The sequence below is a fragment of the Brettanomyces bruxellensis genome, chromosome 5 (genome assembly GCF_011074885.1).
Source record: "Brettanomyces bruxellensis chromosome 5, complete sequence".
Lineage (NCBI taxonomy): Eukaryota > Fungi > Ascomycota > Pichiomycetes > Pichiales > Pichiaceae > Brettanomyces > Brettanomyces bruxellensis.
Window position 1 is genome coordinate 979,639 of NC_054686.1, and position 17,927 is coordinate 997,565.

General features: G+C 44.0%; 8 protein-coding genes across 8 annotated transcripts; 2 read left to right on the plus strand and 6 right to left on the minus strand.

Moving 5' to 3' along the window:
* Positions 1-109: 109 nt before the first annotated feature.
* Positions 110-1,027, minus strand: BRETT_004456 (uncharacterized protein; the record flags this gene model as incomplete). Its single annotated transcript, XM_041282952.1, has 1 exon — positions 110-1,027. The coding sequence occupies one exon, from the start codon at positions 1,025-1,027 to the stop codon at positions 110-112; it is 918 nt and encodes a 305-aa protein (XP_041135728.1).
* Positions 1,028-1,332: 305 nt separating this feature from the next.
* Positions 1,333-2,787, minus strand: BRETT_004457 (uncharacterized protein; the record flags this gene model as incomplete). Its single annotated transcript, XM_041282953.1, has 1 exon — positions 1,333-2,787. One exon carries the CDS (start codon positions 2,785-2,787, stop codon positions 1,333-1,335), a length of 1,455 nt encoding a protein of 484 aa, XP_041135729.1.
* Positions 2,788-3,775: 988 nt separating this feature from the next.
* BRETT_004458 (uncharacterized protein) lies at positions 3,776-4,702 on the minus strand (the record flags this gene model as incomplete). The annotated part of the gene is made up of 1 exon (XM_041282954.1): positions 3,776-4,702. One exon carries the CDS (start codon positions 4,700-4,702, stop codon positions 3,776-3,778), a length of 927 nt encoding a protein of 308 aa, XP_041135730.1.
* Positions 4,703-5,125: 423 nt separating this feature from the next.
* BRETT_004459 (uncharacterized protein) lies at positions 5,126-5,646 on the plus strand (the record flags this gene model as incomplete). The annotated part of the gene is made up of 2 exons (XM_041282955.1): positions 5,126-5,411; positions 5,477-5,646. 2 exons carry the CDS (start codon positions 5,126-5,128, stop codon positions 5,644-5,646), a joined length of 456 nt encoding a protein of 151 aa, XP_041135731.1.
* A 1,027-nt stretch (positions 5,647-6,673) lies between these two features.
* On the plus strand, positions 6,674-8,644 carry BRETT_004460 (uncharacterized protein; the record flags this gene model as incomplete). Its single annotated transcript, XM_041282956.1, has 1 exon — positions 6,674-8,644. One exon carries the CDS (start codon positions 6,674-6,676, stop codon positions 8,642-8,644), a length of 1,971 nt encoding a protein of 656 aa, XP_041135732.1.
* A 1,907-nt stretch (positions 8,645-10,551) lies between these two features.
* On the minus strand, positions 10,552-11,171 carry BRETT_004461 (uncharacterized protein; the record flags this gene model as incomplete). Its single annotated transcript, XM_041282957.1, has 2 exons — positions 10,552-11,063; positions 11,150-11,171. 2 exons carry the CDS (start codon positions 11,169-11,171, stop codon positions 10,552-10,554), a joined length of 534 nt encoding a protein of 177 aa, XP_041135733.1.
* A 1,491-nt stretch (positions 11,172-12,662) lies between these two features.
* BRETT_004462 (uncharacterized protein) lies at positions 12,663-15,281 on the minus strand (the record flags this gene model as incomplete). Its single annotated transcript, XM_041282958.1, has 1 exon — positions 12,663-15,281. The coding sequence occupies one exon, from the start codon at positions 15,279-15,281 to the stop codon at positions 12,663-12,665; it is 2,619 nt and encodes an 872-aa protein (XP_041135734.1).
* A 1,004-nt stretch (positions 15,282-16,285) lies between these two features.
* Positions 16,286-17,644, minus strand: BRETT_004463 (uncharacterized protein; the record flags this gene model as incomplete). Its single annotated transcript, XM_041282959.1, has 1 exon — positions 16,286-17,644. The coding sequence occupies one exon, from the start codon at positions 17,642-17,644 to the stop codon at positions 16,286-16,288; it is 1,359 nt and encodes a 452-aa protein (XP_041135735.1).
* Between the last annotated feature and the right edge of the window lie 283 nt (positions 17,645-17,927).

Here is a 17,927-nt window from a genome sequence, read left to right on the forward strand (position 1 = left end):
AGATGATGCAAAATGCAAGATGTAAGCAAAAAGTATGCAAGATGCAAGATGTAAGAAAATTGTAATTAGTGGTGGATGCACACATTTGAATGCATCCTTCTAGAATGTACTATATCCGATATATCTCACCCTGGTAGTCCTTCTCGCTTACACCGTCCTCAAGCAAGTATGGCTTGCTCTCTATAATGCGGAGATCTGGAATATAGATCCTGGAGTCTGGATGATTGCCTCTGTCTGTAAGACTATATGTCACTTCTAGAACTCTCTGCACCACTTCAATCGTATTCCTCAATGAGGAAACTAGGTCTCCTCCCGTCTTGATGAACCGGTCGGTAAGCAAACCAATGAACAAGTCGCCAGAGCCGGAAAACGAGGCGTTAATTCTTGGAGTAGTAATCACAGTAATGCTGCTTTTGGACGTTGCACATACACATGAGATCTTCTGCGTGTCCTGAAAGTTGACCGAGGTTATCACTAGGTTTTTCACACTGAACATATCGAAGAATGCACCAATAGCCTGCGTGAGTGAGGCCTTATCGGTGATGTTGATGTCTGTCAACTTTTCCATCTCGAACTGATTTGGAGTCAAGAGATCCACGGAGAAATTGCTGCCAGCTGGCCTTAGCAGCTCCTTATAAACGGCCACCAACTCCTCTGCGACATACAGTTTGCCGTGGTCGCCCATTATGGGGTCGATTACTATTTTTGTGGAGGGCACAAGTTGTTGAAGAATTTCATGATTGACGATTTCCAAGACTGCCTTGCTGCATATGTAGCCCACTATGACGGCATCATATCGCACGTGTATCTTTTGGAGGCCCCGGAAGAGCGACCTGATTATTTCCGGATCTGTTTTGGAGCCTTTAAAGGAGGCGTACCCGGGGTGGTTGGAAAAGTTGGTGGTGTGAATACAGTCCACGTTCCAACCTCGAAGATTTAACGGAAACTGGATGGCATCATTTCCGACTTTTCCGTGGACCACGTGTGAAGATATGGTTAGCAGATTTCTGGCGGTGTGCGGATGCATGGAGAATGAATTTGAAGGAGAAGAATGAGAAGAGAAGATGACGAAGATAAGAATGAGAAGAGAAGAAATAAAGGATAAAGAGAGGTGAAAATAAATGAAAAAATAAATGATGAAAATAAATGATGAAATAAATAAAAATGAAAAACATAGTATATCCAAATTTACAACTACTATACATCTCACCCTAAATATTAAACTCGTAAATTATAAACATCATCATACATACGTGAACTAAAATGTAAACAGCACATCAAGCAAAAGCAGAAAGTATTCAGAAAAGTAGAAAAGCGAAGTGTATGCAGTGCTCAGTTCTGCTTCAAGCCCAAGGAAAGTCCCTTGACGTTTCTGGCATGCGTCAAAGCTGCAATCACAGCAGCTCCGACACCGGAACCGTCCTGGGCCTTGACGATTTTGATTGGGTGGTCCTCCTCCTTGATACCGTCCCATCCGAAAACGTCACTCAAGCCCTTAGCAGCTCTTTCTGGGAAGTGGGGATACTTCATGTAGACAGAGCCATCTGCAGCAACGTGGCACTTTCTGTAGTTCATCTTCTGGCAGACGGCGGATATTCCGCAAATGGAGAGTCTGGCAGCTCTGGTTCCGATGAATGCAGAAATCTTCTTCGCATAGAGTCTCTCCTCAGGAGTGGTGTTGATGGAAAGCTTGGTCTCAAACTCCTTCTTGGACTCGGCCAAGTCCGGGGTGTCGTCGCTCTCCAAGTTGGACAAGAACGAGGAGTCCAAAATGTAGTCCTTGGCCAACTTCTTGGCGCCCTCGGAGTCCTGGGCAAGGTCCTTGAAGAGGTATCCGGTCTCGTAGCCCTCCAACAAAATCTTCCGGATGATTTCTCCGAGGTAGTAGCCCGCAGTCATCTTCTCGAAAGCCTGCTGACCCGGTCTAGGCGACTCCTGGTCGATCTGCACGTCGTACTTCGTTCTTGGGAGCACTCTGTGCTTGTTGTCAAAGGATCCGTACTCGCAGTTAATCAACATCGGTGTGGCAAGCGAAATATCGTCTGGGAGCTGGTTGTGGATCTTTGGAACGTCTGCAACAACATCGTAGTATGCTCCGTTCACACCCGTGCCGAAGATAACGCCCATAATGGTGTCCGGATCCGTGTATCTGGATGCAACAAGCGTTCCTGTCGTGTCGCAGATGAGGGCAACGAGCTTGATGGGGATCTCTCTCTTCTCGATCTCGTCTCTGAGCAAAGCTGCCGCGTCATTGCCCTCAACACCGGGAATATCGAATCCCTTGGTCCACCTCTGCAAAACACCACTGTCGATCTTGCTCTGGGTGGTTGGGTAGGAGAACGTGAAGCCAAGAGGGAATGTTTTGCCCTCTGGGATCCCGTCTGGGTTCTGCTCCTTGAGGAACTTGCCAAGACACTCTGCCATGAATCCAAACAACTCCTCTCTCTTTCTCGTGGTTCTGATGTGGTCTGGAAGACGGTACTTGGTCTGGACCTTGGTGAACTTGTGGTTGCCTAGGAGATGCACAATGACAACACGCATGTTGGTTCCACCCAAATCCAAAGCCAAGTAGTCCCCAGTCTCACTTCCGTCCGGGTAATCCATAACCCACGTTGGGTTCATTGGGATCTGGTATGGGTCATTGTTGTCGTGCAATCCCTTTTTGAGTTCCTGCACGAACACGTCGATAATCTCGTGAAGCTTCTCCTTTGAGACCCAGAATTCGTTCTGGAATGTGTCCAAGTTCCGCTGGAGGGGTTGGCTGAGTGTAATTTCTTCCTTAGCCATGATGGTTGATTTATTTATCTTAGTGTAGACTAGTGCCTGGTGTGACAGTTCTATGTCCTGTGTATAGTCAAATATACGTGATGCAGAAAAAGGGCTTTTTCTTCCTCAAAAGTGTCGCCTTCTCAGAACTGTTCACTGGTGCAGCCTCACTCTATTTATACCAGTGTTGAAACCCCTTGTTTTTTTTCTGTTTGTTCATTTCTGGGGGTTTTTTGGCGATTTTTGGCGATTTTTTGGTGATTTTTTTTACCGATTTTTTGTCCTTTTTTTTTGGCTTCTTTGGGCTTTCTCCATTTTCTTTTTTCTCCATCTCCCATCCTGACTCGAGTGATTTTCAAAAAAAAAAATTAAACCTATTATTCCTCAAACAGTTCCCGTTCCTAGAAAATCAGACAATGTCTCCAAAAGTTTTTCCGGTTTGTGTGGGCTGCTGGACGAGTCCTCGCTGATTCACCCATTGTTCTCTGTGGGGCACGGAAAATTATTCCCCTCAGAACCCCGTACTTTCGGACGCGAATTCTCCATGCAACGGAAAAATTCTCTTCACGGATATTTGTGGAGATTTTGAGGGGAAATTCCCTCATGATTCCCCACTAAAAATGGAAGGAAAACTCGGGTGGACAATACAAAACAATGCTTCCGGCAATACCCAAAACTCACACCTTCGTATCATTCAAGAATATTCCACTCTTCAATTCCATCCTTGCTGCCCTCCATTGTTACATGATTCAGGCAGAATGCGAATTCTATCGATACTACGTTCATTGTTGCACTATTAGACTACTTTGTGGTTGTCCTTAATTATGTTTAGTTAAATAAAGTAGCGAGTACATTGATCTTCGAAACTATCATTCTTCTTTTAGATTACTCCTTTTTTTCCGAATATTCCTCAACCTGGGGAATGGCAATCTGGTAAGCCTCATTATGATTGTAGTTTCGTGGACTTTTTTTTTCAGTTTGTATATTTTTGTGGGGTGACACCCCACCATTAGATTATCATTAAAATGGACACGGCAGTCACGGAAATTACCTCCAGAAGTGTGTATTCCTTGAATAGACAATCGCATCCGCTGCTGAAATCATCATTGTCGTCGTCATCCAAAAAGATGTTGCCTTTTCGATACTGAAACTCCTCGGCTTCGAAAACTGCAGAATCATTGAATGTATCATTGCTCACGGCATCTTTGATAATCTTGGCACGTCTTGCAGCAGTCGAAGCGAGCCATTTCTTAATTTGCTTGTTTTTCACATCCCCGGCATTGATTTTCTCGCTCAATGAGCCATTTCTCAATTCCGTCGTCGTTTCGGAATCAAACTCGCTCATGCTAAATAATCCGGCCTTCTTCAATACCTTTTGGGGGTCTTGCTTCTCCGCGTAATGCTGTAATCCAACAAGAAACTCGCTTAATGGCTTTGTCCGATTGGTTGCACTGGCTGCAAACACTCCCCAATCAAGATGTTGTTGCTTCTCATTCCCCGTAATTTCATCTACATCTTCCTCTTCTTCGTCTTCCTCGTAATCCTCCTCCTCATCTTCCTCGCAATCCTCCCCCTCTCCATTGTCTTTTTCCTCATTGTCTTGCCCATTCTCGGGATTTTCCGCATTGTTGTCTTCTTCCTCTTCGTCATCTTCATCCTCACAGTCATCTTTGCCAAGCAAATGTTTGACTTTCTTTACAATCTTTTCAAAGTGGCTAGGCGACGCTCTTGCAAGAAATCCCACCCACTTATCTTCTCCCAATTTGATGTATGAGGTGGCATCTTTTTCCAATTCATTAAGCTCCTGAGCCATTTCGTCCTCATCTTGGTTTCCTTCCTCTTTTTCGACTTCCCGCTTTGTCAATGGTTCAAATAACCCGATTGCATTGTTCTCATTGGCCCGTGTAAGGACGTTTTCTGGCACAATACTTGTCATGCAGACATGTGTGAAACATGTGGTTGTTGCTATTATGCTTAGCAGTATCTGATTCTTCATTTTCTTTTTGCTTTTTTCTGCCGTTAATCTTTTGAAATACTGACTGGTTGCTTAGCATTGTGTACACCATGATAAGTCGAATGCACAAAACTACAAGGTAAAAAAGGATAATTTATAGTTTTGTGGAATTAAGCGCCGAGAAAATATCGAGTAGTCCTTTCCTGCCCCTACATTTTTCTTCCCTCTTGCCTATTAGAGCAGAAACAGAGAACCCGGAAATAAGGAGATCCAGGCAAGAAAAGCGCAAAAAAAAAATTTGGGGTGCTGGTGTTGTCTAATCTGCTTTACCGACTGATGAACTTCTTCTTTCGGGCATACTAGCAGTACATCCGGCAAATCGATTGGCACATTTGATAATGAAGAATGAATCAAGCGAAGGGTAATCAGTTTGCGGCACAAGCTTCATCAAATGCAGATCGTGAAGGCAAAAAACAAACATCTAGGCATAGAAAAAATGATGCTGGACCTAGAAAGGCAACCGTAGAATCATGTGAATGCCTTAAAAAGATCGTCGATCTGGATACAAAATCAACAACAACGGCATTGGGTGTTCCCGAAGCAGTCAATAATTCGGCAATACTGAAGTATAGGGATCTTGAAGGATATATAAATGAATTAGAAGAGAATTGTGAATCAGTCGAGCAATCAGGTAAGTTTACACGTGACATTATTCATTTTCATCGAATTCCCACTAACCGGACCACGAATTTTGAGCAGATATGCAAATTTTGAAAACTAATGTGCAGCTTGACACTTTGGAGAAAAGAGTTGGAAACCTTGAAGCACTCACTGATCAACTTGATAAGTGGTCTTCGCAGCTTGAGAAAACGACCAGAAAGTACAGGGACGATCGACGCACGAAACACCGTGATAGTTTTTGGTGAATTGAGAAAAAGAATGAAATAAAATAAAAACAATCAAAAAAATGTGACCTCGGGCAAATTCAGTCTGCAGCCAACAAAATATTGAGACGGCTCTCAACAGCTTTAATGTGCATCAGCCATGTGATAGGTCAAAATGCAAACCTTCGGGCAAGAATTGAGCTGTTTTTTTTTTATCTGGAAAAAGGCATTTTTTGAATCGATAAATGTTGACTGCATGGAAGATGGCAAATTTGGAGTACGAAGTGGTTCTCCACTTTTCGAAAAGGAACCTTGTAGGGAGTATTGGTCTTTGCATTGATCAGCATGGTATGGTGTTATCTTTTGCAGAAGCGGATTTCTCCCCAACAAATTTGTGGAGTGTGAGGAGCTGAAAAATAAAATCACAAAATTATCGTCCTGGATTTAACGTTAGATGCACTTTTGCCATAATGCGGTTGGGTGCAGATCGCGGCATTAATTCGAGCAGGATTGTTAACTTTTTTTTAGTGCATGTGAATACGAAAGAAAAATAATTAATACGAAAGGACCAAGTATCGAATAGACCGAGTTTTGTCGAAAAGGAAAATAGCATGCTTTTTCTAAATTTTGCATATTAATGTAGCTGAGTAGTATCTAATCAGCAGTGTCTTTTCGTTTTCCTACCAGCAAAGTGTATATAACCAGGAGGAGGAAGACGTTTGGTATTCAGTATCTAATGCCGAGCTTGCGTATTAAAGCTCATATCGAATAGGCATATAGGATAGATTTGCGACACACAGTGCAGAGATTAATAATAACGATAAGCAATATAGGCCAGTGAGAATAATCACAAAGGCAAGAAACATCAAATAAGCCAGAGCATATTAGGTATATGTGGTAAGAGATTGCATTACTAAGCATCACAAGACTACAGGAATACAAGACTACGAGAATTACAAGATTACAAGATTACAAGAGTACGAGAATTTCAACATTACAACATCATCACAAGCAACAAATCATCGATTTACATCCCTGATTGCATCGATCACAAATACAATACCCAACCATGAGTAGCACATCGTCAACTTCCATATCAGGCAATGTGGTCACGGGATCTACAATATCACAAAATGAAAGGCCTTCGCTTTATAGGCGGCATTCACCTTTGAGGATAAACGAGTTGGTGGACAACACATCCGATTCGCAGGTGGAGCAGACCTATCAGGATACAGGGGCGGTAAGCGTAAGCATGCCGGATAGTGCGCATGCAGAAATTGGCAGGGCAGAAGACATAGGGGATAGTCGAAAGCAAGGAGGTGGTGCAGGATCCAGTTTGCTTTCTTCAGCATCGAGCGAGACGTTGGTTACACGAAGTCCGAGTGGGCGCGACTGTTTGGTAATGGATGGAAGTGGTAAAGTGATGGCTGAAAGTGGAAATGTGGAGGATGGAAGTGGCAAAGTGGTGGATAAACGCGGCAACATGGTGGATGAAAGTGGCAAAGTGGTGAACACAGATAGCAATATGGTTGATGACAGCAGCAACATGGTGGATAAAAGCAGCAACACCATCGATAACAGTACTATTTTGGACAAAGTGACGTCGCATCCGTTAATCACAAGCTCAATCAACTACATGCTCGAGCGCACAATTCACACTTCAAGCTGCTACTTGAAAGCGGCACCAGGCAGTGGGGGTTACCCGGAGAAACCCTGCGAGCCCCACGACCCCAGCATCGATGTTTCACAGAGTGTCTGCGGAAAAACACAAGACACAAATCGTGCCAAGTACATGGAGCATGCAAAACGGTTGAGGAGCAGCGTAAACACGTTTGAAAGCACGGGCTTGGCAACGGCCAAACGTCCGAAACTCTCAACGGTCAAACAGCGGGGGCTTCTCACTGAAAATAAGCTCCCTCCACCGATTCCGACTGGATACGGCGTGCCGTGGGCCCAGCCGACGGTTTTGCCGAGGATGGCCGGCAGCTTACGTCAGCAGGTGACGGTGAACTCGGCGATTTCCGCTCAAAGGTCGCTTCAGGACTTGACGGAGCTCAGTGTGATAAATCTCAACATTGAGAGCAGGCGTCGGCTGGAGATGTTGATCCATTTTTTGAAGTTGGGAAACGGTCAGTTGAGCGAGCGAATCGAGAATCTTATTCGGCAGGTGGAGAGTGTAAGCAGAAAGAGGGAGGGTGTGGATGTTGGAGCGAAAAAGAGGCAGAGTATCGATTCTACAAGCAGCAACAGGAAAAGTATCGATTCTGCAAGCAGCAATGGTGGATTGTATGGATTTTCTTCGGGAACAGAGAACTCAGATGAAGCCAGTTCCAACGATGAGGGATACAGCCAGTTCATCTCGGACGATTCGGTGCAGCAGATCAAAAACGACATTGTGGCAACAGTGAAGAAAATCGTCAGTGTGGTTTCGAAAGTGTCGGCAAGCTCTCTGTCGGAACCTGCTCGGTCCAACGTGCGTGAGGCACTTCTAAAGCTCCCTAGCAACTGGGCGACAATGTTTGAGCGGGAAAAACGGCACGGAGCAGCGGAAAACGGACTCTCAGACGATGAGGATAATTCAGGCTGTGCATCGTCGGAAAACGAGCTTGATGACTCCAGTTCTGTGGACACAAGCTCCGTCGATACGCGGTACGAGGATTCGATGGAGTTCCAGAAGGCAGACGGCGAGGATTCGAACCCCGGGGCCGGCAGCAGGAGTTTGGCGACTCCCAGCCTCTTTTCCAACTTGTTCCGGTACAAAGGAGGACTAAGCCGCGGATCTGTGGCCTCCACGAGGGCAAGGAGGTGGCTCCGGCGGAAAATCCGAAGCCAGATGTCGTACGATACCAATGGCAAGGTTTTGGTGTTGGCCCAGGAGTCGTTGGACATGATCAACAAGATCATCAAGTTCTGCAACGAGAATTTGGACAAGGCCGAGACCTGGAACTCGTCCAAGCAGGACCAGCAGAGGGAGAACTTGAGGAACAAGCTTGAGGACATGGACTATGTGTCGACTCCTGGCCGGAGGGGGGGAGACTAGGCTAGTGTTTATAGAATAATAATGAATAAAGAGTTACGGTATCCTTGAAGTAGTGGCTGTGTTGCGTAGATCTGCTTAGATATTACTTATTGCTTGAATGCTTACTTACTTACTTACTTACTTACTTACTTACTTACTTACTTACTTACTTACTTACTTACTTACTTACTTACTTACTTACTTACTTACTTACTTACTTACGTACTTACTTACTTGCTTACTTACTTACTTACCTACTTGCTTACTTGCTTACTTACTTACTTACTTACTTACTTACTTACTTACTTACTTACTTACTTACTTACTTACTTACTTGAATGCTTACTTACTTACTTACTTACTTACTTACTTACTTACTTACTTACTTACTTACTTACTTACTTACTTACTTGAATGCTTACTTACTTACTTACTTACTTACTTACTTACTTACTTACTTACTTACTTACTTACTTACTTACTTACTTACTTACTTACTTACTTACTTACTTACTCAAACACTTACTTAGTTGATTATTGCCGATTAATTCAAAACCTAGATTCTCACCTATACTTGGTTATTACTCGCTATCACCTAGAAGATATTTATATATTACTCCGTCGCTATTTAAGTACTTACGTACTTGCTTATTACCTATTGCTTTAAGACTCACATACTCGCTTGCTTACTTTACTAGATATTACTTACACATTATTTAAATTCCTACTTACTTTTTGCATACCTATTTATTATTTCACTGCTTATCATTTAGATACTACTTTCTTATATTGATATTACTTATTACATAGATAATTCTGATTGCTGAATGCTTTCATAACATTTACTAATTACTTAGTACTTAGATATTACCTATCACTTAGATGTTAGTTATTGTCTGGATATTAATTATCTATTAGTTACTACTTACATACCTACTTGAACTTGCTGTCACTTAGATGTTACCTGGATATTTACCTATTAATTGAATGCTGACAGGTACATCTATTTCTTGGCTATTCCTTAGATGTTACCTAGATGTTACTTATTGCTTAAATACACACGTACACACTTATTACTTAAATGTCACTCAATTCTACCGGTTACTTATTCCTAGTATTACTATTACCCCCGTAGCATCTTATTCCCATCTATTCCTGTTTTCTGATAAATTTATCTTCCAGTACTCGGCCTGTCTTACTCAGTATCTTAATATGGCAATATAGCATATCCCGACACTCCAATATATTTTAGTCAGCTTCCCAACATCCCAGAGCATTGCAAATTTGCATATTTGCAATTTCCTACCAGCATATATCTACTCCGTTTACTTCAATATTCAACTCTTCTCAGGTTATATCAATACACACAACTATGATCCTGACGACTGCTTTACAATCACAATTCGTCGTTTAAAACACAAGCATCACACACAGTACTCATATACCCTACAATATGAGGGAGGAAATTCGCAGAGAATCAGAATAAATTGTATTTGGCTCTAAAAGGGGAGCCTATTACCGCCTTTGGGGTTATATTGTATGTTATAAGAAAAATTGAAAGATATATTGATAGAATAGTGGCATATATTAAGATATATAGCCATGAGAGTCTCTAAACAAAGAGGTAATAATAATAGAGTAAGATAACACAAGGGATGCTGCTAGACCCTCATATATTCTTACTCTGGAAAGGTCACATATCCGACATATGGACAATGACCTATTCAAAGTAATCAAAAAAGTAAGAAAGGTAATTCGCATGGCTTTAACACCTGTGAAATACAATATAAGTGATAAAAGATAAAGTAAGATATGATTGGTCCAATGGTGTAAATAAAAAAGAAGATTTCTCGAGGTTGGACCTTTAACAACAATTGTCCCTGTAATATTCTGCAGATGGTAAATTATTCCAACATAATAACCCCCTCTCACAACTTTGTACTCTCCAAAAACCTCAAAACAGCAGGAAATGTCGAACGATCGAGACTTCCATTGTGTTCCACACCAAGGTACCGCACTACACCATCAATAACCACAGCCGCATACCTGAATGTGCGGGCAGGAACATACTCGTCGCCCTCAATCGAAGCCAAGCCCAATTCTGCACTAAAAGCACCCTTTGGGTCACTGACAAACTTCACTTCACCTTTATTTCCCAATGCCTTACCCCAAGCGGCCTGGACAAACGGATTGTCCGTGGTGAGCACATAAACCTCATCAGCCCCGTTATCCTTCAACTGCTTATAACCCGAAACAAAGCCTGGAATGTGTCTTTCAGTGCATGTTGGAGTAAATGCTCCTGGTGCAGCAACAAGCACAATAGTCTTACCTGGAAGGATTTTCGACAAATCAACCGAGATCGGTCTTCCAATTGAGCAGATATTCTCATGCTCTGGTGTGTATGGGATGTATCCCAACTTGATGTTTGTAGGAATGTGGTCTATAGGATTGACAGTAAAGTTAGCAGTGTTAGTATAGTGATCTCATATCAATTAACCGACCACATCCCATCTCTCAATTGCTTACCCCCAACTGTAATTTCTCCCATGTTGAAAATAATTGATTCTTGCTTTTGGTATGTATGTTAGGATGGGAAGTATCAGGAGTGTCAGTTAAATTAGTTCTGTCTACCCTTTCATGTGGCGGCTTGCTGCTTTATATATACCGATAAGAGCGTGTGCACAGCCTTTGAAATCCGCTGATATACTTAGCACTTTTTTTCATTATTTTCTCTATCGGATTTTTCGTATTTGCTGCGGAGAATAGAAAAAATATGACAGTTGACGAAATGAGAATACGGAAATAAAGGATTATTACACGCCGTGAAAAAGGGTGGCAAAGAATTAAGAAATTTCGTTAACTATCTTTAAAATTCTTACTTTCTAAATTTCTATAGTGCAATCTGTTTCTACTGTAAATGATAAGCCGTGAGTACCATGCATCTCGAAAATACTGAAAGCATGGAAAGTACCTTGCAATAATGAAAATGTGGTACACTAGGCACGTTAAATGTTGAAAATGAAATATAGAGATAGTTTGCGACATATTGGAAAGAAGAGCAGACACAAACAATGAAAAGTTTTCTGAATACAAAAAAGCTGTACTGAATGTCGAAGGGTACCTAAAATACTGTGGCACTTAGTATTTTACTTGAAATGTTGAAAATGTTGAATATATTAGGTTACCAAAATGTTGAAATACAGAAAGAGCTGGAAATTTCGGAATAGTAACAATGCCAAATACAATAAAAATACTATGTACCTTGCTATAGGTACCAAGAATATCAAGAATAAGGACCATTGCGAGTGTCATACCAGAACTCAAGATTAAAGACCGAAAATATTCAAGATGTCGTAAATGTTGAAGCACCTTGATTTGCTACAAATACTGAAAATGCAGTAGTAAAGATAGTTGGAATTTTAAATTAATACGAAATAAACCTATTGAGGAATTGATACTAAATAACTAAATATTGAAAACATTGGAAATACTACTGAGTGGATTAAAATACTGAATCCTCTTACCAAAGATGGCAAGAATACTGACTCCCTAAATGCTAAACCAGAGATACTTATATAGGAAACAATGAAGTCTTCATCACGGAGATGACCAATACAAAACGTTCAGAACTGTAAATTCCAAAAATGGATAATATTGAAGCTGAATTCCAAAAATGAATAATATTGAAGCTGGATTTCATAAATCATCATATTGAAGCTGAATTTCATAAATCATCGTATTGAAGCCGGATTCCATAACTATAAGTAATAATGAGGCTGAATTCCGTAGCTATAAGTAAATTCTCTAATTTGGAGAACAAAAAAAATACTAATCCCAATCCTAAGAGTACTAACTTCCAATACTGCAATACTGGGAACACTGAAATGCAACTAATGCTAAATACAAATTTATACGACTAATATTAGCAAACTACTAAAAAATAAAATGCATAATCTACCCACAAAACGTAAAAAGCATAAAAACAAGTAATACATCTAACACAGAGAAGCACTTCTAACACAGCCATGCACAACATCCCTCAGGAAACCTGCATGTCCTCGAGGCGGTCGAGCGCAGCCTTGGTTTTCATAGAGATCCTGGTGCTCAACTCGTAATCGTCTCCGCCGAAATCCTGCGACTTCCTCAACCAGGCAACACTGTCGTCAAGCCCCCCGACCCCGTTGATATTCCAGCAGAAAAGTGCCTTCTCGTACAAGGCAGTGGGGTAGAGCCATGGGTTCTCATCGAGCTTACGGAGCTTCTCCGCCGGGCCGACGCGGCCGGACAGCGAGATGTGCCTGATGACATAGCGGTCCAAAATGTGGTTGCCCCGGTGGATTTGCCCGAGCCGGCGAAGGGAAACAGCTTGCAAAGTGTGGCGCATCATCGACTGCTCGCGGGGCTCGTCAAAGTGGGCGTAGGGCTTGCCCGTGCGAGAATCGAGGAGATCGAGGTCCGGGTCGAGGGTCTGGCTTGCCGTGTAGCCGAGGAGCTTGACGGACAAACGGAGAGCCTGCTCGGGCATCCGGTTGTACCCGTCCCAGAAATAGGCTAGCTCGTGGATGGGCGACGTGCCTATGCAGTCGAGATACGGCATTCCGGTCTGCCGAGCGCGGCGCTGCACCTCGCGGTGCTTGCGGCAAATAAGTTTTTCAAACGGCGGGATATGCGCCATGAATGTTTTCTTGCCCGCGAGCTCCGGCGCCTGTAGTAGGTACTTGCGGGCGAGTTCGCGGTACTTGTCCCTTTTGGCCGGGTCGGCGCTGTCCTGCATGTGCGGGCCCCGCACCAAGAGCCCCGTCTCGCACATGCGGTACGCCTCGAGGTAGCAGGCGCCCGCAAAATATGTATACAAGGCGTGCGAGTAGGTGTTCACGTCCATGAGGTGGAGAAATTCTTTCGCGGCGCGGTCGAAACGGTGCAAAAAAACAAGAAGCATGCACCGGTCGAAAAACATCAACGCGTCGACCTGCCGCATTTGGCTGGGCTTGGCCGAGTCCAAGAGCTCCACGGCCTCCTCGAGCCGGCCCCTGCCAGCAAGCATCCGAGACTCCTGCAAGAGCCAGAGGTTGCTCCTGGGGAAGATTGCCCGGGCGTGGAGCAACGTGCGAACGAGCCTGTCGCCTGGGTGAAGGATTGTTGGCTCACCTTGGCCGGCTGTGGCTTTTCGCTCGAGTTCCATTTTTTGTGAGATGTAGGGAGAGGGGGTTGTGCTTGGGATTTTATTTTTATCATTTTGATCCCTAATATTAAAGACCTCTTTATCATTGCCTGCATGACCTTCTCCCTTATTACTTTCTCCCTCATTTTCTCCATCATTTTCTCCCTCATTATTTTCTCCTTTACTACTTTCTCCTTCATTATTTCTATCCCCTTGAATATTCACATCCTTAGTATTCTTATCCTTAATATGCTCATCCTTAGTATTCTTATCCTTAATATGCCCATTCTTAGTATTCTTATCCTTAATACGCTTAATATTCGTATCTCCAATATTTTTATTTTCCCCATCTCTTTCTCCAATACTCACCTCTCCTTCTCCCCTCACTGGGGCAAGATCAAAAGCAACATCCGTAAACTGAAAGGGCCCGTCGTAAAAAACAAGAAGAGCAAGCAATGCAATTCCGCCCTGCACGTTTCTCTCCTGGGCCGCCTTCCAGATCATCCGGAGTCCCTTCTCGCGCGAGCCCTTGAACCCCACCACGGAAAGCACTGTGCCCAATCCCGGTGGGAGCAAAGAAAGCACCACCTGGAGGATCCCGAAGCAGAGATTCACCCCGGAGTGGATGTACTCGTCCACGCTGGAGATCTCCGGGTCACCGTACATTTGTTCCACGTGCGCCTCCCCGCGCGCCTTCTCAGCCAGGTCTCCCCCCGTGCCCCCCATCCCTAAATGCGTCCTCATCGCCTTGTACGCCGGAGGGTTGCCAATGTGCGACCCGGCGATCCGCGCCTTCCTCATCCGGTAAATGCGCTCGAGCCCTTCCACCACCTCGCGGTCCTGCAGCTGCTGCTCCGTCAACCCGTGCGGCACATCCGCAAAGCGCTGCGTAGACGAACTCGACCCGTCCGACTGCAAATTCGGCGTCGACTCGTTGCCTAGCAGCCCCAGGTTCCGCATCGCCTCCGTAACCGTCGTAAATTCCCCCTTGTTCATCCTCTGCATTGATTTACTAATCGAATCAAGCGCGTGGTACGCTCTTCGGAGTTTGAGCAACGCCTTAGCTTGCTCAACAAAGCTCTCGGTCATGAGCATCAAGAGGGCATTGAGGAGATTCGCCTCCGCATACACCACGGTGTACTCCGTCCCTGCCGGGTAAATCTCCGAGCCCTGTAGCCTATTTTTCTCCGCGAACCCCTTCTCTTTCCACGCGAGGCCCTCCGCCTTGGTCAAAATTACCGCGGCGTGCTTCATGGTATCCTCCTCGAATCCGAGTGTTGCCTCCAAAAATTCGCACACGCCGTACGCCAACTGCGAGATCGGCACCTCATCGTGGTCCTCTAAAAGCCGGAATGCCTCTTTGGGCCGGTCATCTAGCACGTAGTCCATTGCTTTTAGTGCCTTTTCTAATTTCAGCGCTTCAAACACTATGTGCCTTGTTCCCTCCTCTGCCGTGACTGTCCGGCCGGGTGAAAGGAATCCTAATGCTCTGAGCATGATTGTGTGAGTATGTTTAAAATATGAAAGGATATATATATGGATGGATGTATGAATGTGTGGATATATGGATGTATAGATGTATAGATGGATATATGAATGTATGGATCGATGTATGAATGTATGAATGTCCGGATGTATGGATGTATGGATCGATTTATGGATCGATGTATGTATTTAAATGTATGTATGGATGAGTGTATGATTGTATGGCTTGTTTACACACTTATGGATATACCAAATGACTTAGAAACGTGCTTCAATATCCTCTGGCACAGCCTTAATGTCGAGGTGATATCGCCCGGTCTGCAATGGATGTGTTATTGGGAAGGAAAGAAAGAAAGAAATGCGGGGGAAACTTATTATTAATGATTCTTATGCCTATATATATATGCACATGCCGGCCGTGATTCCTCAAACAATAAATACCTCAGAATATTTCAGAATATTTTTAGCCTGAATAAGAAAACGGAAGCTGGCGAAAAATCGGGAGTGCTGGAAAGTGCGGCCAAAAAAATTAGATCCGGCCCAAATACCAAAAATAACCGAGAGAGAAAAAAAATCAAAAAGCCAAGAAACCAAATTTAGGTCGGAAGACAGATTCAAATAATGCTGATAAGATGCGGCTGGTTGAAAATCCGTGTGTTCCGTGCAACCTGAGAGGTCTTCTTTAATAATTTCCGAACCTAAAGCTGGTGCAAGGGAGGCATTTTATAATTTATTTGGATCAGGAAGATGATCATTTATGTTTGGAGGAGATGAAATTCTGTCTGTGTCAGCCATTAAATGCCATTAAATGCCATTAAGGAGCCATTAAGAAGCCATTAAGGAGCCATTAAATTACCGCTTCACCGCCACTTCACCGCCACCTCAGCCACATTATTTCTACCAATCTCCAAACTACTCTACTTCCTACGTCGCCGCAATTAAAGCATCAACGACTCGGTATTCAAGTGTAAATTATACAGAAAGAAAAAATGCAACTGGCGGTATCTAGTCAAGCCTCAATAGAAGAACACGGCAGCTATGAAGGTGAGAACAGCAGTGAAGCCATGCGTTTTCAACTGGGCTGCGATGGCCTTTGAGGTCGAAGAGCTGGATGAAGTGGCCCTTGCCGACGAAGTGGAGGTGGCCTTAGAACTTGATGAAGAAACGGCAGTCGAGTGGTTGCTGGATTGCGTGCTGGATGTCTTGACAGTGCTGCTCACGTAGTAAGCATCGTCTCCACACGACTCCTGGGTGCTTGCATCAAAGCCATTTCCACCGGTGGCACCGTTTTTCAAAAGTTTGGCGAGTCCGTCTGGAGCAGTTGGCACAGTAATGCTGAAATTCCAGTTTGTTGGGCACGACGAGATCGAGTTCGAAGTTGAGGCACCGGCAGTTCCCGTTGGATCCTCGGTGGAGTTCAACTCCTCACGCAAGTTGTCGAAGTCGGTCAAAGTCTCGACCGAGGTGTCGGACTCAACTTGCACCAATCCGTACTTGGAAGAATCCTCCGTGTACTGGTAGACCAAACCACCGGAGAAAACTGAAGACATCTGCGTGGAGTAGATGGACTTCACCTCGGTGAAAGGTCTGGAGCCAGGAACCTGGTTGCAACCGTATTCGGAGAGGAAGATCGGAACGGAGTAGCCGGTGTACATCTTGACCTTTTCCGAGTATCCGGAGGTCGTGAACGATGATGAGCCACACCATGAGTAGTCGTTAACACCGAGCATGTCGATTCTGGCATTGCTGTCGTTTCCACAGTTCAAGTAATCGGCAAGCTCCTTTCTCAAAGACGAAACATCTGCTGCCGAGTATCCAACAGGGATCTGCCTGTAGTTTCTGGCCGAGATGTACTTCTTCGTGTCTCTGACAACGGCCTTAATGTATGGGGCTGTGTCCAACGTGGCCTCGTTGTTCACCAACTCGTTTGCTGCGAAGAATCCCAAAACGTTGGTGTAGTTGGCAAACTCATCAACAGTCGAAAACACCTCGTTCAAGTAAACTGCATTGTAAGAGCAGCCCGGATCATGACGCGAGAGGGATGCGTCTGGTGTGTTGAGATCAAGAATCAAGTAGATGCCCGCATCGGCAAGCTTCTCCATGCATTCGGAGTGGTCTAAGGTGTTGTCAACAGAGTAAACACGGATTGTGTTCAAACCAAGCTCCTGGAAGTATGGGATATCCCTACCGCAGATTTCGGCATCTCCCAACGGATCCGTCAAGTTTGACGATCCGCCAGGCTGGTAGTCCACACCTCTGATGTAAAATCTATCGCCACTCTCAGAATTGTAGAATGCGTTTCCCTTAACTTTGATGGCTGGAAGACTTGCAGCTGCACAAGCTCCGGCAAAAAGGGTGAGTGCTGAGAATCTCATGTCTGGATGATGCTATCTGTGAGGATAATAGAGTCTTTGCAGATCTACGGAAAGATGACAAGCGGATGATCTGGAGAAAACTACAAATAAAAACCACAAATCTGATCTGAGATGTGAACCGAGAGAGGTTTGAACCTAATCTGGTTGAAACCTTAAAAGCACCGAAAAAAAAAAATAAAAATAAAAATAAAAAAATTTTATATCTCCACTGCATGGATAGGCGGATGAAACTAAAAATAAAATTAAAAGCAGAAAATATGAAAGAAGGAGAGTCCGAGGAATG